The following is a 23,034-nucleotide window of genomic DNA, read 5'->3' as shown; positions in this document are numbered from 1 at the left end:
TTTTGCGTAACAATTCGTCTGTGGTGTTGGCGCAGCGCGAATTCCGTCGCTGATTTCCCGGCCGTCCGACACCGACTGCGCAAACACTGCGCCGTTTGGCCACCAACCTTGAAGAATATGGGACCACACGAGACGTTGCCAATAGTGGCCGGCCCCGGAGCGCTCGTTCTGCCCAAAATATCGCCGCTGTTGCCGAAGATGTCGAGTTGTCACCGGGAAAATCAACCAGACGCCGTGCCACGCAATTAGCCATCAGCCGGACGTCCCTAAGGCGAATTTTGGTCAAAGACCTGCGCATGTTCCCGTACAAAGTCTAGTCCGTGCATCAGCTGCTGCCTGCCGACCGCCGAACGCGCGTAGCCTACGCCCAAGCCATCCTCATTCTCGAGGAAGAAGTGGACGATTTTTCGACCAAAATCATATTGAGCAATGAGGCTCATTTCCACCTCAGCGGGTACGTGAACAAGCAAAACTATCACTTCTGGGACACCGAAAATCACGAGTGATCCACGAGGAGCCATAACACCCGCTCAAAGTGACTGCATGGTGCGCTGTTCACGCTGTAGGAGTCATCGGGCCATTTTTTTCGAAAACGCCGCTGGCCAAACGACAACGTGGCGCGCTATAGGGCCATGTTGACCGACTTTTTTCTGCCGCAATTGGAAAAATTAGGACTGCAGGACATGTGGTTCCAACAGGACGGAGCAACGGCACACACTGAGCGAGCGACTCTGACCAAGACTCTGGAAGCCCTCAAGGACAACATTCGACACGAGTGCGAGAATCTTTGGCCCGAAATTCTCGCCATAAGAGATTTAATTTATTAAATTAGCTAATTCATAAGAGATGAAAAATGCCATAAAACGAGCCCGTATGGTAATCAATTGTGACGGTGCCCATTTGGCCGATATCATCTTCTAGACTTCTAGACTCGAGGAATTGCCCATAAATGGTTCAAATCTTACCTTAATAATCGTTTTCAATATGTGGAAATAGAAAATACTAACTTCGAGACTGGAAAGATAGACCACATAAGATCTAATAAAGCTCACTTATCAGGATCGATTCCACAGGGCAGTGTGTTGGGTTGTATATTGTTTCTCATATACATAAATGATCTTCCTAACTTAATAGATGATGATTGTACTCTTTTTGCTGATGACATTTCTATTTTGAAATGCTCTAATTTAAAACAACTAGAAGAAAAATTAAATATTACAATGGACAAAATCTTTTATTGGCTAAATAATAATAATCTTGAACTTAATATTAATAAAACTAAAATTATACCTTTTAAACCTTATCAAAAATCCCCCTTAAATATATCTTATTCTTACAAAAATTCACAACTTGAAACAGTTGACACAGCTACACTACTGGGAATTGATTTAGACTCACACTTGACATGGAAGCCATATCTACAGAAATTAAAAAGCAAAATGTCATCTTTTACTTATGCTCTTTACCAACTAAAACGCGTAACAGATTTCAAATCTGCCCTTGCTGCTTATTATGCATATGCACATTCTAGATTATCATATGCAATATTAATATGGGGAAACTGTAGTGAAATAAAAGATATATTTATTCAACAGAAAAAATGTATCAGAATTTTAGAAAATATTCAGCAGATGGATTCACGTAGACCATATTTTATTAAACACAAAATTTTAACTCTTACTTCAATTTACATCCTAGAAGCATGTAAATTTGTTAAAAAACATTCGGACTTATACTCAACACTACCAAATAACAAGCGAAATAATAGAAATTTAAACAAATTAAAAATTCCCCAAACAAGTATGTCATTAGTGTCATCGAGCCCTCACCACATGGCAATAAAAATTTATAATCACATCCCAAACGAAATTAAAAATAAAGAGAAGCCTTCTCTATTTAAAAGACATCTTAAAAATTTTTTAGTTTCAAAATGCTTCTACGATTCACCCGAATTTTTTAATTACAAGTGTGAGAATTAGTTACAATATAGTCTAATAAGAATGTAAAAAATGTATAAGACTTATTTATTTTATGTATAACGTTGCTGTGCCCTTGCAGGGCGTCACATATTGTCTACCCATTAATGTACCAACCATCCTACTGTAAAATGTGACTTGCAATAAAATATTTTGATTTGATTTGATTTGACTTGACCAATACAATTCTAAAGGTTGAAATAAACATAATCAAAAAACAGAATTGAAGTTTTCCGTTTAGAAAAAAAAAGAGAGCCAAACAACACCGAATTACTTCTTTTCGCCCATCCTGTATATACAGGTGTCCCAAAGTTATGGGACCACGAAGGTAAAGTACCTTAAATATCATAGATAGGGTATTTTACTGAAAGAAGACTTTATTTTATTTTAAAAAGTGAGTAATTCTGCATTCAAAGATTTTCAAAAAATTAGGTGCTTGCCTCGTCTGGGACTCGAACCGATTTAAATGTAAAAAAAAATACACCCTCACTTTTACGATGCCAATCGAAAGAATAGCCAAAAACTAATAACTCTTCTTAAGTAACATAGTATTTTAAAAGAAAGGAGCAACGTAAAATGTTTGGGTCAAATTTCAAGAAAGTTATTTATTTCCGACGACGACATCCGAAAAGTAGAGATAGTATCTTTCCATAGATAGCATTGATTATTCGTAAATAAGTGCCCACTTCATAATTAAAATACTTTTTAGCATAGTATTTTTTTACTTTAAAAGCGATACGAGAACGTGGGCGAGTTACAAACAGAATTGTGCCATATCATATCGAGTATTCACCATAAAATTATAAGAAAATCAAAAGGCTGCGGACTCATTAAAAGATTGGCGATTTGCGTAAGACAGGAGGGATCACATTTTGAGCATTTAATTAATCAATTTACAAAAAAATACCCACTTTATTGACTACTTTCTCATATTTACATATCATAAAAGTAGGGGTGTTTTTTTTACATTTAAGTCGGTTCGATTCCAAGACTAGGCAAGTAATTTTTAGAAAATCGTTGAATGCAGAATTACTAACTTTTATAAATAAGATAAAGTCTTCTTTCAGTAAAATACCCTATTTACGATATTTAAGGTACTTTCCCTTCATGTCCCATAACTTTGGGACACCCTGTATATAGGTATAGAACGTCATTATTTTAAAAGTCATTAATTATTGATAATTTTTCTGACGCCTGCGTCATGCTAAATCAAATAATCCATTGCTAATATTTCATCGCATTAGCGAATTAGTAAACAGTAGTTTACGTTTTAAAAGAGGTTGATTAAAGTAATTATAAAGTAGGACTAAATCGTATGCATATACTGTGCTATTAATAACCCGAAGTAAAGTTATTCCGCATTTAAAACTTTTTGTTTTTATACCGCAGTAACTGTTTGCAATACCGCAATAATTTGTCTTTACCTTACCTTTGTCACTACAGAATTAAATGACAGGGAGAAGTAATTTTAAACTTGGAGTAACTTAACATTGCGTTTATTAATAACAAAGTAAATGCGCAATTTTATCAAGCGTAAAAATCTTATAATCTGAAATCAGCCTTATCTGATCTTTCATTTAGATCTCATAGATATATAAGTCCTAACATTTTATTTTAGTTATCAGTGCCAATTTGATCTCTCACACCTCAAAATAATTACGGTATAAAGATTTTATTTAAACATGTTCTATTTGGGTAAGTTGGTACAATTTGCTTTAGAACACTTATTTTAATTGTAGTACTTATAGAAATTTTAAATTTAAATTTCATCCCATCATCCCTTTAATAATATAATATCATATCTTTAATTCTTGTTTTGTTAACAGTGGAATTTACAAATTCTACTTTTGAAAAAACATTTTAATATTAACAATTTATAATTTATAAAAAATACGATACAATCTACCCATGTATTTCTAATGTGATCTAACATGGTTACAAAAACACGAAATACCAAAGAGTTTTTGGATTTTTAATACGAGTTTTTTTTTATGAAAATAAAGGAGGAGACGAGCAGGACGTTTAGCTGATGGTTATTGATACGCCCTGCCCATTACATTGCAGTGCCGCTCAGGATTCTTGAAAAACCCAAAAATTCTGAGCGGGACTACAACTGTAACTGTAATTTGACTAGCTACGGCGCCCTTCAGACTGAAACACAATAATTTTTACACATTACTGCTTCACGGCAGAAATAGGCGCCGTTGTGGTACCCACAATTCAGCCGGCATCATATGCAGAGGAGCCTCCCACTGCTAGTTTAGGTAAGTATTTATTTAATGCAGGGTAATTTAACCGATATTATTTTTAAAACAACTGTTTCCAATTACTAAATTATAAATAAATTTTTATTTTCTTAAATTTACGTAGATCAGATGATATATTTCTTATTAATGCCCACACCAAATAAATATTACAGTGTAATAAGTAATAAATTAAATATTATCGTGTCAAAACTCTTTCGAATCAAATTTGTTCACTATTTCAGAATTTAGCGGAAATAAACAGACATTGTTTTATGACAGTAAGGGATGAGACGTTCAGGTGATGGTAATGGACACACCCTGCCAATTACAATGCAGTGCCACTCAGGATTCTTAAAAGACCCAATAATTCTGAGCGACACTAGAATTGCGCTCGTCACCTTGAGATATTAGATGTTAAGTCTCATTTGCCCAGTAATTTCTTGTTCGTCGTGGTAGCCATAATCTAGCCGGCATCTGGTGCGAAGGATTCCCTCACTTGTTAATTTTTAAAGTGTTTACATAATAATAATATGAAAATTATAATTTTAGAAGTCACAGACAGTAATGGTGATGCACAGGAAACAATTGTTTCAGAAGAGAAGGGACAAAGTGTACAGTCACATCATGTACCATTATTACGAGATAATTACGAACAAAATGGTGTGTAGATATTAATATTTACAGTAAAAATCAAATTTAAGCTTAATTTTATACAATAAACATAAATTTATTTTAGAAAGTTAAGGCCCCTAGCGGGTTTAGGCCTCCTCTAACAGTTCCCTGGTTTTTATAGTCTTTGTTTTCAGGGTCCAGTCCTTTCCGGTCAGGTTTATAATAATATAATATGATGGTGGCAATGTTAACTTGCGGCTAGTTATCGGGCGTCTGACAATATAGCCACTTTGAAAATTAATAATTGAAATTACACTTTTTAATTGTAGCAACACCCGAAAAATTTTTAACCTTGACTTGACATCTAAGACACAGCATGATTCGAATCAAATTTTTAAATCTGGAACACTAATAATAATTCCGTAGTCTAATAAGTTAAATTGTTTGTTATTCAAGTGGATAAACAGATAATTATATCGTTATAACACACTATAAATTATTCATTTTAAAATAGGTGACATTTGTAATAAGGTTAGATTAAGCGTTCTAGCACTGAATTTAATTTTGAACAGAAGCACAAACAAACGTATGTGAGCATTATATATTTGTTATTTCAATTCAACGCCAAAAATATGTCTTCAATCGTTACTTTAATGACGACACAAAAGTTAAAATGATATATTCATAATTTTTGGCTTCCTGATGTCCTTCTTATGTAAAGTTCTTCTTCTTAAAAAGCTCACACGATGAAAGTTTGTTATTTTGTTTTTTATTTTTTTTTTTTAGGTTAGCTAATAACGAATTCATTTCCAGATGGTGCCTAAAGATGTAATTTGTAATAAAGTGTGTTTTTGTTAGTGTACACAAAAGAGATTTGATCAACAATTGAGTACTGAGACTCCTATTAGCACCTTTCAGAAATATGGTCAAAACTCCATTTTATCACATATACACACGCCCCACGTAAGAGAATACGCTACGAATTAGGTCATTTTATCACTGCTGATCTCAAATATTTCAAAGTGACGTTAGCGCAGTAGATAGAACCGTTGCCTCTTACCACCGTGCCTTGGTTCGATCTTCGCCCGCCTCATAAAAAGCTGCTTTCGGTTTTCCAATTTATAATCCTACTTATAATTTATAATATTACAAATGTGAAAGTTTGTATGTCTGGATGTATGTTTGAACTTCTTTAACGCAAAATCTACTGAATAGATTTTGATGAAACTTTACAATAATATAGCTTACACACCAGAATAACAAATAGGCTATAATTTATAAAACTATAGTGTGAATTATACAAAATATAAAAGAAGTGTGACTGTTACTAATGAATACAACTAGCGCCATCTCTTATCAACTAGCAAGCAAAAGATCAATACAATTTATCTGGCAAAACAACGTTTGCCGGGTTAGCTAGTATATTATAAGTTTATCGAAGCTTTGTAAAGCCTGTCATTTGTCAAGATACCATGGGACGGTCAATGACGTTCTATACACATTATCAGGTGACTAGATGTATGCGTATTTTTCATACCCTTCCTTTAAATAAAAAAAAATTAAATTAACAACAACTGACTTCAAAAACACTATTCCAAAGTAATAGATATAATATGCACTAAAAAGTATAAAAATACGTGCGTATTTTGCGAAGTTTGCTCCTAAGAATTGAAGAGTTTGTTCACCGACTTCGAAAAGGAGGAGGTTTTCAATTGAATCGATATTTTTTTTATGTATGTACTCTGATTACTCTGAGATTTATGATCCAATTTACGTAATTTTTCTTTAGTTCGATGCGGAATAGATGCCATTTGGTCCCATAAATTTTTTACATAGATTGGCACAGTAGTTTTCATTTAATTAACATTTTTTATGATAATTTTTGTCTACGTGGATTATATAATTGTTTTTTGTGTACGGCTTTTTTAGGAATTTTCATTCCGGTGGATTATATATTATCATGGATCCTAATATAATATAATCATATCTAATTATATAATATAATCAGAACCTAACTAAGCTCTTACCAAACTACCTTTGATATCCTTTCCAATAAAAAAAGAATTATCGAAATCGGTTGGCACTATATTGAATTATTCGTAAATTTGTCGCGCACATACTTATAGCAAATTTAAGACTTTTATGGTTTTCTCATGCTTGCTATTGTCAGATCTGGACAAAATTGCAAAATAATTATCAAAACCGGTTCACCCAGTCGAAAGTACTGAGGTAACAAACATAAAAATAAACATATCTACATTTTGAGAACCTCCTCCTTTTTTGAAGGCGGTTAAAAAGATGTCAAATTGTCCCTGAGCTTGTCTTAAAATTATTTTTGTATGTTTCAGTAATTAATACGCCAGCTTCATTTAAAAAAGCGCTACATGCCAAAATAAATAAACAAGATTATAAGGATAATGGAAAATATTATGACATGTGTCTCAAAAACGATCCTAAATATTTATCTCCTATCAGAGATTTGGAAAGGAAGTTGGGTTTGGTGACGCCGATCATTTGGAAAAATGTGATAGTAATAACATATACATATATATATATATATATATATATATATATATATATATATATTGTAATATATATGTCGTAGGGAAATGATTATAACAGAGCTTTGGTCAATTCCCTGAGTGATTTGATCATATCACGGAGTATGTTTAAAGAATAACACGATTTTATCATTTCTCTAAACAAATCTAGTGATTTGATCATGCCAGGGTAGATTCTTTGAAATGACAATGAGTGACGCGACTAGAACTACTTACGATGTAAAAGCGAGCGAATGGAGCATCAGACTTGAGTCATACCCATACATCATACTGACCCGGACAGGTGAGGTAGAATGGGCAACCAATTTGAGGTCTTCGTTTTTAATTATATGGGCCTTTAGAGAAACTTTTATCTGTTTTGAGATTGGGTTACATTAATTTGATTTTCAAGAGACTGGTGCGTTACCTTTTCATGGGAGTGGGGGAGTGAGCCAGGGATTTGTTCCTGTTTCGCCCCGGGTCTTCGTCCCATGTTGATTTTTATTCCCGTTTCGTCTCACTTTTTAAAAAGTTATTTTAGTACAGCCAGAAAAAAAAAGTGAATTAATACAATATTCTAGATAGATAAAGAGATATATATAAGACCAAGAGACCCGAGACCGATTACCCGAGACCAAACAATGGCATGAAAGGAGTTCATAAACCTATTACATGATATTACGTTCTTGCAGATTGCGGCACAGCTATCTTAGGTTGTCTCAAAAGTAGAACGATGAAACTTGGCACAAAAATATCATAAACGAACCAAGTACATAGTAAAATTATCTTGATTCCGGAGTCTATGCATCAAGATGAAGGTGGAGAAAGTGGTAGATAAAAGTTAGGATTTAAAATCATTAATAAAATTGTATGATTATCATAATATAAAGAATATTTATTAGTAAGTCACAATTCGAATCACAGATAGGTCTATTAACTATTTCATCAACAATTTAAATTTTTCTTCCTAATATATAACCGCTAATGACCGCTATACAAGTAAAAAAATCACAATCAGGTTTTAAAATATAAAGTAGGTAAATAATAATCACAGATCACTTACATTAATTATTGAGTCTTAAAATATAAAGTCAATAATAATCACAGATCACTTACATGAATTATTGATTCTTAAAATATAAAGTAAATAATAAACATAGATCACTTACATGAATTATTGAGTCTTAAAATATAAAGTAAATAATAAACATAGATCACTTACATGAATTATTGAGTCTTAAAATATAAAGTAAATAATAAACATAGATCACTTACATGAATTATTGAGTCTTAAAATATAAAGTAAATTATAATCATAGATATATATATTCCCCTGGCACATTCCCTATGTGGGGTCGGCCCTCCTGATACAAGATCGCCACTGTTTGCGTTCTTGGGTCATTACTGGCGTTGGGTCTAGCATCGTCATGTCTTTGTTAAAAGTTCTAGTCCAGGTAGTTGGTGAGCGGCCTCTGCCTCTCTTCGCCTCATCCATATCCATGACTCGTCTCGTTATGTGGTGTTCGTCCCTACGCATTACATGCCCATACCAGCGTAATCGGCCTACCTGCATTTTATGATGTATAGGTGTAATTTTAAAGGTGTCTCGGATATACTCATTACGAATTTTGTCTGACCGTGTAACACTCCCAGACCAACTCACTGCTCGTTTGTACACGGTGCCCTTAGTTATAATTGGCATTTTTGCGTCACATAGAACACCGGTAATAGATCTCCACTTCAGCCATCCTGTTTTTATTCTATTTTGAATATCACTTTCGATATTGGCTTTAGTGTTAATAACCGACCCGAGATATTTGAAATCGTCTACTTTATTCAAAGGGTTTCCCTCGATTGTGGGTGGTGGCTGGGTATATGTGTCGCTTTCAGAGAAATTGCAGTGCATATATTCAGTTTTCTGTCGGCTCACTCTTAGACCTTTTCCCTCCAATGCTACCAGCCATGCTTCGAGGCTTCTTTGAAGTTCCAGCAGTGATTCCTCTACTAGGACTACATCATACGCATATAAAAGTGTCCACGGGGCCGGTTTTTGAAGATCTTTGGTGATGTAGTCCATGACGATGTTAAATTGCAGGGGACTCAGTGTAGATCCTTGATGAACGCCGACTTTCACTTCGAAGCTGTTACTCATGCCAGCTGAAACAACTCGGTAGGTCACGTTTTTATACATGTCTTGGATGATACTTATGTACTGTTCCGGTACTTTTTGGTCCCTGGGTGCTTGCCAAATGAGCTGACGCGGTATTCGGTCAAAAGCTTTTTCCAGATCTATAAAGACCATATGCAGATCCTTTTTAAGGGCTTTGTACTTGTCCATTAGTATCCTTAAGGTATGTATTGCATCAATAGTGCCCACCCCCGCAGTAAGGCCGCACTGATTTGGTGAAATTGTTGTGAGTTTATACAGTCTCTTGACCATAACTCTTTCCCAGATCTTAAGGGTATGTGACGTCAACTTGATCGCTCTGTAATTTCCTCACTCTGCTATGTTACACCCTTATTCTTGTAGAATGGTATCATGTTGCTCAGTCTCCACATGTCTGGCATAGTTCCTTTGGATAAAATCAGGTTGAATAGTTATGTTAGCCATTTTACACCATAGGCACCTGCTTTTTTCCATAGCTCTGCAGGTATGCATCAGGGCCTGTGGCTTTGCCATTTTTCATTGCAATAATAGCGGTTGTAACTTCTGTAGATGCAATGGCTTCTATAGGGCCAGAAATTGGGGATAGAAATGATATTTGATAATGTGGAAATTCTTCATTTAGTAGGTTTTGAAAATATTCCTGCCACCTGTTATTTATATCTTTGTCAGTAGTTATTAATTTTTCTGAAGTGTCATTGATGTATTTGTTTTGTTTAAAATCTTGTGATTGTTTAAAACGTTTTTTGGCTATTTTGAATATTTCTTCATCGGTTTCAGCATTTTGTAGTCGAGATATCAGCACGTCCTCTGATGATGCTTTTGTAATGGCTACGGCTCGTTTTGCAGTTCTTTTTGCAAACATATACTGGGTTTTATCCCATTCCTCTTTTGATTCTTGCCACTTTTTAAAACTGGCTTTCTTTTCGACGAGCGCTTGCTTAACTTCACTAGACCACCAACTAGCATCCTTGTCGGTATTTAGCTTACTGCCTTTCGATATCCCTAGTGTCTTCTTGGCAATTGATAAAATGCGGGCGTGTAAATCATTCCATGCTGAGTTGGCGTCTTTTGTGTCACAGTAATCTATAGAGTCTGCGAGATACTCTTCTACTTGTTTCATGGCTATGGCCCCTTCTGCTTTATTAAGATTGTACCATTTGATTCTTGGGAATGATTTAATTTTGCGGCTTTTATTCCAATTCGGTAATGTTAGACAGGCTACAAGAATACGATGCTGAGTGGTTAAAGGTTCCCCTGGGATAACTTTGCAGTCTCGAAAGAGACTACGCATAGCCGCATCGCAAAGGAAAAAGTCAATCTGTGAGGAGTCCCTTCCGCTTTTGTAGGTGATTAGGTGTTCATTCTTTTTCTGAAAAAAGGTATTGACTATGGACATATCAAAGTTTGATGCTAGTTCCAACATGTCTTTTCCTTGATTGTTGAGAATGCCATACCCGAAGTTTCCATGGGCATTGCAGTCTCTTGGAGCTTTCTTGCCTACATATCCATTGAGATCTGCAATTATTTTCCTCTCCGTATTTGGTATAATATGGAGTACCTCTTGTAGTTCTTCCCAAAAAGCTTCTTTTTCTTCTTTTCGGTAGCCTGTCTGCGGTGCATAAGTAGAAATAATGTTAAGGCAGGGCTGATTGTCGAGCGCGAGTTTGACGTACATGATCCTGTCATTTATTCGGTCTATCTTAATAACTCTTTGTTTTAGATTTTTGTCGAGTATAATGCCCACCCCATTTCTAGTCGACGAGCCATGGTAATACAGTTGAAAATTTTGACCAATATTCCTAGATTTCGAGCCTTTCCATTTTATTTCTTGAATACAGCATATGTTTATATTGCGTCTATGTAAGGTCTGTGCCAATTCTTGGCTACGCCCAGTCAGTGAACCAATGTTCCAAGTCGCTATGCGCATGTTGGTAGCGCTGTGTCCGAAGTCGTCGCTTAGGGGAGACGCCCTAGTATGTATCTCTTTCCTTTTATGTTGTACTTTCATTTTTGTATCAGGAGATTGTGTTTAGGCTGTGTGTTTTACGGCCGGTTGCCACCCGACGCCAAGACTGTCACCTATACTCCAGGTGCGAGTGCCGCCGTTGACCCGCTACGGGTTCATCCGCCGCCATCTCTTCTGCATGCCCCAGTCTAGACATCCACCACTGCCCACGAACTCTACTCCGAATACTTCGGAAAAGCCCGGGACAGGGGTTTGTTGACAGAGTGTCCTTCTCCGACCTTGTGGTCCGCGGGAGGTATTTTATTTCCCTCCTACCCTATGAAGGTTTGACCTTCCATCGAGCATTCCCCTATCCGCCACCTGGGGACGCGTCCTCTAGGGAATTAGGCTACCCCGAGAAGATTATTATTATTATTAAATTATAACCATAAATCACTTACATTAATAATTAGGATTTAAAATATAAAGTAAGTCATAATCACAGATCAGTTGCATTAATTATGGACAACATAAAATCACCTAAAGACATTTTTTTATTTTAACATAGTTTTTAAATTTATATTACAATTTGAATTAGTTAAAAGGCTCTTGTTCCCGTTAATTGATTGCTTGTATGGAGTACTAACTTGTTGAGTTCATTAATAATATTTATCGTCAAAATGAAGATTTTTAAAATATTTTGTGTGCTGTCCGTACAAAACATGTTGTAAAACACATAAATTACTACCCTAATAAAGAACAAAAAGTGGGGCAAAACAAGAATAAAATAATATATTTTTAATTATTCTTATTTTCGAGACGAAACAGGATCAAAAATCTGTGTCAAAAAAGAATTTTTGGTGTTGTGAAACTTTACGGGGCGAAACAGGAAAAAATCAAGCTAGGTGACAGAGGACATCTCCCTCCCTCCCCCTTCCCTTCTCACCCCCCTCCACCTTCGACACGATAGTAAATTCTTACCAAATTATGTCTAAATCTGACCAAATAATCCATGTAAATACCAAAGAAAATACTTTTTGTCATTTCACGGAACCAACTTTGGCATTTGGTCAAATCACTAGATTTGTTTCGAGAAATGATAAAACCGTGTTTTTATTTTTTAAAATCCTCCGAGATTTGAACAAATCACTGTTTTTATCATAATCCCTGCGACATATATATTATATGGTAAGTACATGAAATCCTTATAATAAAAAATATACTGAAGGTATTTTTCATTTTCAGATCGACGGCTATATACGTACCTACTTTGTTCAAGGCAATAACTGCAATTCTGTTTTATTTAACGCGACATTTCATTACTGTAATTGCAGCAATTTGCCTAAAATATAAAGTTCATATTTGAATTCATAAAATTAAAATTGTTTTTCTAAGTTGTAACAATATATAGCCAGAGTTACATGCAAAATACTTAATGAAAATTCCACTGTGCTTATACATTACTTTATATATGGAGTGATTTGCTTAAACGTGCAGGCGGTGGTTTCTAGTGAAGTAGTTTATCGCGTTACTGAGTACATAAAGCTATTAAGCCGATCCATATCCACGATTGTTTTCATTTTTTTTTATAAAAGTACGGGACGAGACGAACAGGACGTTCAGGTGATAGTAATTGATACGCCCTGCCCATTACAATGCAGTACCGCTCAGGATTCTTGAAAACCTCAATTCTCAATTCTGAGCTGCACTACAATTGCTCTCGTCACCTTGAGACATAAGATGTTAAGTCCCATTTGCCCAGTAATTTCACTAGCTACGGCGCCCTCCAGACCGAAACACAGTAATGTTTACACATTACTGCTTCACGGCAGAAATAGGCGCCGTTGTGGTACCCATAATCTAGCCAGCCTGAGGCTATAAAATCCATAAAAAATAACAACTATAATACTATTCAATTCCACATTTTAATATCGTTTATCTACACCCATGCTTTAAATCCTCTATAAATGTATTTATTCATAATTCAGATACACTTTTTGGTAATTTATTGTAAAATTTAATAGCATTGCATGCAAAAGAATTGTTTATTTTACAGAGCCTAGTAGGGGGCTTGTGGTTAGTTCTAGTGTTTAATTTGTTTATGTTCATTTTCAAAACGTAAAGCGCTAAATACGGAATTAAGTGATTCTCTCATTCTAAATTCTCTTTGACTTATGCAACTTTGCAACAACAGTTTCATAACACAGCTTAAATAAAAGAAAACAAAAAAATCCTGCCCAAAAAGTTAAGGTAAAAAAACCGCTGTTACAATGACACGCGGTTTAATCCTTTAAATCGATTATGGGTACCACAACGGCGCCTATTTCTACCGTGAAGCAGTAATTTGTAAACATTATTGTTTCGGTCTGAAGGGCGCAGTAGCTAGTGAAATTACTGGTCAAATGAGTCTTGACATCTTATGTCTCAAGGTGACGAGAATCGGAGAATCTTGAGCGGCGCTGCATTGTAATTGGCAGGGCGTATCAATTACCATCGGCTGAACGTCCTGTTTGTCTTGTCCCTTATTTTCATTAATAAATATATATTTTATTTAAATTTTATTTCTATGTCTTCCAGCGCTTACGTTTATGCTTATGGCAGCATTTGGTGTGACTGCCGGAGTTCATCGCCTCTGGACTCATCGTTCATACAAAGTAAAGACACCATTCAAGATTTTGTTACTCGTATTCTTCGCTACTGCTGGACAGGTGAGTGTTAGAACACCAAACTACAAGTACCTTGCTGTAGAACTACAATATTTCAGAGAAACTGTTTTTGTATGTGCATAAAAATCTATAATCACATCCCAGATAATAAGAGAGGTATCGTCAAATAGGAATTTCTCATCTAAATTGAAAATATACCTTTGTAAGAACTGCTTAATATATTCATTAGACGAATATTTTCAACTAAAAACTTGACTATATACTATATAATACTGCTACTAATCTTTTGTTAAATTAATATTATTGTAACTAATTATTTAGAAATGTATTTTATAAAATTTGCAGGTCATAAATGTGGCAAACATGTACTTAATAATATCTATGTAACATCAATCTAACATGTTTATGCAATTAAAAACTTTGACTTTGACTTTATTGTCTAAATATATTTAAAGAAAATGACCTGTTACTAAAGAGCAACTGGCAGTAAGAATACCTGCCATAATATTCTGTTTATCTGAGGACTTCCAAGATTGAAAGTAAGCTTTTACTAAGAAAAAATTTTACTTTGAAAGTGTAGTCATTCTATACAATAATAAACATATTGGGAATTATAAAATAATGTAAGAGAGCTGTAAGAAAATGAAAGCAGCAATTCAAGTTGAGTTGTATATCACACAGCTTAAAATTTAATTTGGTAGAAAACAATTTACATGATCAGCGTATTTTTATAATCACCGTGAGTTTTTTGTCGCGGTAAGTCAATATTGAGAGTGACCGCGTAGCTTATTGATAGCCCGTTATTGTGGCATATTTTTTTTGTATGCAGAGATTAGATGGACTCATCTATATATATAAAAATGAATTGCTGTTCGTTAGTTTCGCTAAAACTCGAGAATGGCTGGACCGATTTGGCTAATTTTGATCTTGAATTATTTATGGAATTCCTGGGAAGGTTTAAAGGGTGAATAAATAGGAAAATGCTGCTAAATTAAATAAAAACAACAAATTTGTTTTTCCTTTGATGTGTCCATACATAATTTCTATGAGAGAATTTATTGACGCACGGTTTGACAGTTCTGCTGTGAAACAATTTCCTTACGACAGCAGGGTGCATATTTTACGAAGTAATTTTTGATGTTATGATATATTATTGACAAATTCATATATAAAATCATTTTTTTATTTATTATATACAGAACAATGTCTGTCGCGTCAGCTAGTTATAAATAAAACGTGGGGTGATTTTTAAGATATTATAAAAATAATATTTTTTACACTATTTTCAATTTAAATTTATTAAAACTTATTTTCTATTTTTTTGTTGAATTTTATATAAAGTGTGTTTTTTAGTTTTTTTAAACTATTATTGATTGAAGTTATACTTCGATATATATTTATTTAAAAAAAAGCCCGGTGAGTTTGTTGCGCCCATTATTTTCAGGTCTGATGCATTCGTTTTGGAATGGGTGTAGTTTTTGTCTTTTAATAATTGCTGTCACATCCTATTTTGAATAAAAATATTTGAATTGGGGTTAAGTACCACAAAAGCTAACAATTTGATATTAAATTTTCTCTCATATTCATTTGGTTTCATGAATACTTTATGATCTTTCAGAACACAGTCTACGAATGGGTCCGTGATCATCGTGTTCATCATAAAAAAACTGAGACCTCAGCTGATCCCCATGATGCTTCTCGTGGCTTCTTCTTCTCCCATATGGGGTGGCTCATGATGAAAAAACATCCTCATGTTATTGGTGAGGGCTCCAAGATTGACATGAATGATATAACTGGTGATCCCATACTGGTGTTCTTTGATAGGTATGATTATATTATTACTTTCCATTTTCCTTATACAGGGTTATTGGTAATTAGATGTATTCCCGCTAGGAGGTGATAGGGGTAACTATATGCAATAATTTTAACCCCCATATACACTTTGCAAAAGTGAAGCATTTTTGATTTAATAGTTTTTTAAGCTTTTTTAAGAAAAAAGAAAAATTGCAACATGATAAATATTTTTAAAAAGTATTATCAAATCTGTTTTTAATTTTATCTGGTTATGGTATCCATACCATTTCAATATTTTTTTCAGATTTTTTTCACTAAAATGCCTGGAAACCAATAAACACGTTATGAAACTTTGCTTGCAGATTATTTTAAAAACGTAACTGTTTTCCAAACTCTCCTATAATGTAAAAAAAACTATGAATATATTTCTAAGAAAGTGTAAATAAAATGTTCTCATAGGAAGCAGACGGACATTCGTATTCGAACTAAACTTTTCTTTTAGCTGTTTGAGGAAAATGTTATTTTTTAATATTTTCTTCTCCCTCCAGTATCTTTTCCAGGAATTGGAAACTCATTTCCAATTTTCAAGATGGAAATGAGTTCTTGATGTGAACGAGAAACATCTTTAATATATAGTGAATGAGAAACATCTTTAAACGTAATATCGTTTAAAGATGTTTCTCATTTGTTGTTTGTATTTGTGTATTCTTTGATATATTTTATTTCTTCCTAATCTACTTTGATGGCAATCTCTGCCCTGTTTGACATAATTTTAATTTTTGAATTATTCATGGAGAGTCCGACTGCCCTACTTTTCTCAGCCAAATCTTGTAACATAGTTTGCAGCGTCTTGCAATTGTCTGATATCAGAACTAAATCATCAACGAATCTATAGTGGTTTCATTTCATACCATTTACATCAATACCAATATTGTCAATCTCCAAAGCTCTAAAAATTCTTTCTAGTGGTTCTGAGAAAAGTTTTCGAGACAAATATGCAACAATTTTAATAATTCAGTCGCTATATAGTCAGGTCCGGGAGTTTTTCCATTCTTTTCTCTTTTGATAGCATGTTCTATTTCTGAAAGTATTTTGGAAACTTCAACTTTTTCAAAGCTTGTTAAAGTTATTATACAATTGGTGCCATAATAAAAAAAAATATCAATAAAAACTAATGTTACAACTATGAATTTATATTGATGAAAATAATGTCAATATTATTATTGTAAGCCAATTAAAACTTTAAATGACCCGCAGTTGTTATTTCTGAAACATATAACTCTTATAAATAAATAACTATATAAATATATATTTCTTTTTGAAACTACTAAGCAACTAACTTATTTTGTACTTATGTTTTTAACAGAATTATCCATGCATATATATTACTGGGCAAAATACAATCTGGCAATATAAAAATGTGGTTAAGTGCCTATCGTAGATTATCTGGTAGCAATAATAATGTTAGTTTAAGCCATATTTTGAATTTGTTAAGAAAACAACGAAAAAAAAAGAAAATAAAATAAACATACATATAATAATAATAAATTTCGTTTATTTCAAAGATTACATACACATTTTTAGTGGTTGAGTCTTCCCAGTAAGTTGTCTTAGGACACTTGTATTGGGAATATCTCGCAATTTCCTTAGCAGATACATTTTATTTAATAAACAATATAGAAATAAACAGAAATGATTAAAAAGCAAATTCTACAACTATCGCACACCGAAAACAAATCTGAAAACTGTGATTGTGTGTGTGTGCCTGTGGGTTTGAATTTGGACCTTTAAGTGGGTCCATCTATAGAATGCGTATGTTTGTCTAAGCAACTAAACTGTCATTCAGCAAAAGTAGTGTGAACAGTAATGGTGGGAACTACTTCATCATTTGTTCTATCTAATCTAAAATATCTATAAATATTATATTTATCCGTTGCACATGCCCACATAAATTTACTTTGTTCTTTTTTTCAGACATTTTTGGAAATTTAAACTGTTATTTTGCTTCGTGATACCAGCTGTATTACCAGTTTGGGCTTTCGGTGAAAAGTGGTCCATTTCTCTATTCACCGTCGGTCTCCGTTACGTCTTTTGTTTGCATTGCACGTGGTCTGTAAACAGTTTTGCTCATCTTCATGGATTGAAGCCTTATGACAGGTACGTAGCTCCAACACTTAGTAGCACCTGCAATGTTTTGCCACAGATTAAATTAATATCGAACCATCTTCTTTATTTCAAATTAAAATTCAAAAAGACTCAAAAAAATTATAAGTTATTTAATGCAAGGATGAAGTACAAACGTTACAATAGCATTCAAATGACATGACACAAATATTAATTCCAACTATCTTTATCATTCAAATAATCTTTCACATTATAATTATTATTAATTTATTTTACGATACATTTAATTTTTTTAATTGGTAATATTCTAATGTAATTTGGGAGTTTATTATAAAATATAACAAAGTCCCCTTTAAAAGATTAAGCAATTTAACGGAGCCAGAGATGGAATTGCGAGTTTATGTTTGTTTCGAGTATTGACATTATGTACATCACTATTCTTTATAAATTGGCTAATATGTTTATGAGCGTATAGGAAGTTCTCGTATATGACAATGTACTGTCATAATATTAATTTCACTAAATTTCAAATCTAATGTAAGAACTTATTGGCTTGTCAAACACTATGACCGCGGGACTAGCAAAACTTTAAAAATTGGCGATTAAAAATCGGTAACGTAAAAGCTATTGACACAAATACGATATTAATCCTCATCAGTTTATCACTCACATATTATAAAATCATTCATTTTCAATGGCTTGAGACTATGATGTGTATAAAATTATTCTCTAGAAATAAAAAAACTTACCACAGAAACGATTTACTGGACTCCTGTTTAAATGGTTAACCGAAAAAAAAAAAAGTTAAGGATTTTACCAGTGGGCTCCTTTGCACAAGATGCCGGCTAAATTATTTGTACCACAGCGGCGCCTATTTCTACCGTGAAGCAGTAATGTGTAAGGATTATTGTGTTTCGGTCTGAAGGGCGCCGTAGCTGGTGAAATTACTGAGCAAATTAGACTCAACATCTAATGTCTCAAGGTGACGAGCGCAGTTGTAGGGCTGCTCAGATGTTTTGGGGTTTTTCAAGAATCCTGAGCGGCACTGCAGTGCGCCCTGCCCATAGGGGGGCATAGGGCGCATCAATTACCATCAGCTGAACGTCCTGCTCCGTCCCGTCCCTTATTTTCATTAAAAAAAGGATTTTTTAAATTGTAAGTTAACTTTTTGCATGCTTATCTATATTAGAAAAATAGAAGACGGTACAATAAATTTAATATCTATAATGTATACTGTAATCGACGCAATAAATAAATTTCATTTCATTTCATTATATTATTCCCGAATACTCACGTACATCATTTTTTTTTTCTATTGACAGAACAGCGTCTGTCGTGTCAGCTACTTAATATACGAATTATTTTACAGGAACATAATGCCTTCGGAGAACCTGGCTGTTTCCTTTTTTTCTGTTGGGGAAGGCTGGCATAATTATCACCATACCTTCCCTTGGGATTATAAAGCTGCCGAGGTGCCCTACTTCTTCAACGCAACCACCCTTCTTTTGGACACTGCTGCATCAATTGGTCAGGTATACGACATCAAGAAAGCCTCGCCAGATCTAATAAAAGCCATTGCAGAGAAAAAAGGAGACTCGAGTTGGAAGACTTCATAGTTATATTACGGTATTTAGGAAATTGAAAAAGAAAATTTGCACATATTTTTGGCATTAAAGCTGTCGGTACATTAATTTACGGTTTTTATGAAATAAATACATTTGTTATTTTTATCGCGCGTTTTGTTACACTTCAGTAGAGATCCTAACATAAAATATAAAAATTAGAAATTACCCATCTTGCGATGTCCGGTCCTTTTTTTAACATTTTTTTAATTGATTCTGTGTTTGCATTTCAATAGAATGAAATTAATTGACGGACCAACGGGGACGTCTGCTACGGCGGGGAATTTTATTAACGCCTCTTAAAGGCAAATGTGTCTGTCGTTGTAATTCCGTACTGTTAAGGATGATTGTACACCAAAAAATTTGTTTTTTTTTTTGGAGAGGAGGAAAATACATTTCAATTCAGAATTCGAAGCACTTCTAATTTATTACAAACATTAAACAATTTTCTTTACAAAAATAACAAAACTTTGTCATGTTAAATAGTATTTGTAAACAATTTTTCGTACAATTTATATCTAGTTTGAATTAATAACATGGCTCCAACTGTAAAAGGGGTACCTTGGTGATATTTTTTCGAAATATCTATTAAAGATAGAATTGTAAAGAAAAAGTGAATTTTCTTTTCAAATTCGCTGTTAAGTAATAGTTTCAATTATGCGTTATTTTGGCGATTTTTTGGGATAGCGGCCCTAAAGGGACTCGAACCTCGGACCGGCTGTGTGCTTGTGGGAAGGAGATTGCTTACGATCTAATATGATCTGATAGACCGATGGACTTTTGAAAAAGGAGATAACACACTCGCCGGCGAGTGTGTGTGGATGTATGTGCTTGTTAGTCTGTCCGTGTGCGAGTGAGCATTGAGTGAAACGATTACAGGACGAGGACTAACGTCTCGTAAATCAACCAATTATTGCAAACTTAAGAAAATATTGTTTGCAAAATAATAAATAATTTATAAACGAAAATTTTGTGGGTAGGTATATTATTTTATTTTATGTCATTTGACAAGGGAGGACAACTCTTGCAATATCATACAAAATAGGCAACATTCACCAAATATAAATGTTACTGCTATAGATAATCATAATATAAAGCTCATAAATATTGTTCACCAGAATATACAAGGTATCTCAAGTAAGGAATTAGAAATTGAACTGTTTTTGAGCTGCTGTAATATAGATATATTATGTATTACAGAACATTGGCGTAAGAGTCATCAGCTCCAGTTTAGTTTTAGAGAACATAAAGTAGTCAGTTCGTTTTGTAGAAGTAGGGCAATACATGGAGGTTCCCTAATTATTATTAATAATAGATTAAAATGTAAAAATAGAAGAGATATTGTTAATCTCTCTATAGAACAACTAATTGAGATAGCTTGTATAGAACTAGAGCAATTTATTATTGTAAGTGTATACCGCCCCCCCACTGCATCATATGAACAATTCCAACATAGAATGGAGGAGGTACTATCAAAATTTAGCAAAACTAGCAAGTCAATTATAGTGTGTGGAGATTTTAATATAAACTTGCTTGAACCTTCGGCCAATTGTACTAGCCTTAAAAATTTATTTCAAAGTTTTAATTTGTTCAATGTATTTTGGGAACCTACTAGAATCACTTCTACAACAGCAACCTGTTTAGATAATATTTTTACAGATGTTACTATTACTAGTAAACTCATAATTAATAATCTTCAGTCCGACCATAGTGGGCAACTTATAAAAGTAAATACAAGATTGGACAATGTCAGACCAAAAAAGGTGACGATTATACCAGTTACGGGTAGCCGTCTTGAGAGGTTTAGAAATAATTTGGTAAATACGATACCATTTTTACACTGTGGTGAAACTGCTAATTTTCACTATAACTTAGTCTTCAATTCCTTCTGTGAGGAATTTGACAGGATTTTTACTCCAGTAACGGTGACAGTAAACAACAAACATAGTTTTAATGATTGGGCAACAATGGGTATCCACAAAAGTCGTAAACGCTTATATGACCTTTATTATGAGAAACATTACAATAATAGTGAAGAATTTAAAATATATGTAAAAAAATACTCCAAGCTTTTTAAAATAGTTTGTCATGAAGCGAAAACACGTTTCATTGCAGATAAAATTAAAAACAGTAATAATAAAGTAAAAGCGACTTGGAGTGTAATTAACAATGAAACTGGTAGATCGAATTGCCGTAACACCTCTATCTGTTTAAATATTAATAATCGCGTTATAAATTCGGAAATAGAAATTGCAAATGAATTTGATAAATACTTCTCCGAAATCCCGATTGTCACGACCAAATACCTTAACGCTTCGCCAAAAGCAGCATATGATATGCATAAATTACACGTACCAGTATCTTCTACTGACTTGAAATTTAAGTATGTTACAGGTAGCGATATAATAAAAATCTTCAAATTAATTAACCTAAAAAATACAAAAGACCTATGGGGCCATTCGACTAATATTGTTAAATACATACTTGACATTATAGCACCTGAATTAGCAATAATATTTAATGAATGCATAGATGAGGGTGTGTTCCCTGACCTCATGAAATACAGCAAAGTTATACCTTTGTTTAAATCGGGCAGTTCTTTTGACCCTGCTAATTTCAGACCTATTTCAGTGCTGCCTGTTTTTAGTAAAATTTTTGAAAAACTTTTGCTTCAACAGCTACAAATGCATTTTTGTAAATTAATGAATAAAAATCAGTTTGGTTTCACTAGGGGTTTATCAACAATTAATGCGGGTACTAGACTCATTGAGCACATCTTTGACGCCTGGGAAGAGTCACAGGATGCATTGGGCATTTTTTGTGATTTGTCAAAAGCATTTGACTGCGTCCACCATGAAACTTTACTCCTAAAACTAAAGCATTATGGAGTGAAAAATAGAGCCCTAAATCTGTTAAAATCATATTTAAGCGAAAGAGTTCAGATAGTCGATGTAAATGGCAAACGGTCTTCGGGTAAACCTGTGCGAATAGGTGTTCCACAGGGTTCTATTCTCGGTCCTTTCTTGTTTCTTATATATATTAACGATCTACCGTTTGTGGTAGATGATAGCCATGAGATTGTATTGTTTGCTGATGATACTTCACTTATTTTTAAAGTGAAGCGACGTGCGGATATTGATGACGAGGTAAGCAATGCACTCTCAAAGATAGTGCGTTGGTTTGAGACGAATAATCTGCACTTAAACAGTAAAAAAACAAAGTGTTTACGGTTCATTACACCAAACACAGCGGAGGTACAAACCAACGTACTTATAAATGACCAGAGATTGGAACTTGTGGACACTACGGTCTTCCTGGGTATCATGTTAGATAAAAAGCTTC

The 23,034-nt window shown here is 33.9% G+C and overlaps 1 protein-coding gene across 1 annotated transcript in view; it reads left to right on the top strand.

Moving 5' to 3' along the window:
* LOC126979786 (acyl-CoA Delta-9 desaturase-like) overlaps positions 1-19,750 on the top strand; it is a 56,692-nt gene extending 36,942 nt beyond the window's left edge. Inside the window, exon 7 of the mRNA XM_050829321.1 lies at positions 19,603-19,750. Coding sequence (XP_050685278.1) covers positions 19,603-19,686 — 84 coding nt within the window. The 3' untranslated portion in view covers positions 19,687-19,750. The remainder of the gene's footprint in view (positions 1-19,602) is intronic.
* Positions 19,751-23,034: the final 3,284 nt, after the last annotated feature.

The sequence above is a fragment of the Leptidea sinapis genome, chromosome 4, assembly GCF_905404315.1.
Source record: "Leptidea sinapis chromosome 4, ilLepSina1.1, whole genome shotgun sequence".
In the NCBI taxonomy this organism is placed as follows: domain Eukaryota; kingdom Metazoa; phylum Arthropoda; class Insecta; order Lepidoptera; family Pieridae; genus Leptidea; species Leptidea sinapis.
Note: the sequence above shows the minus strand (reverse complement) of the source record. Positions and strands in the feature narration are given on the sequence as shown.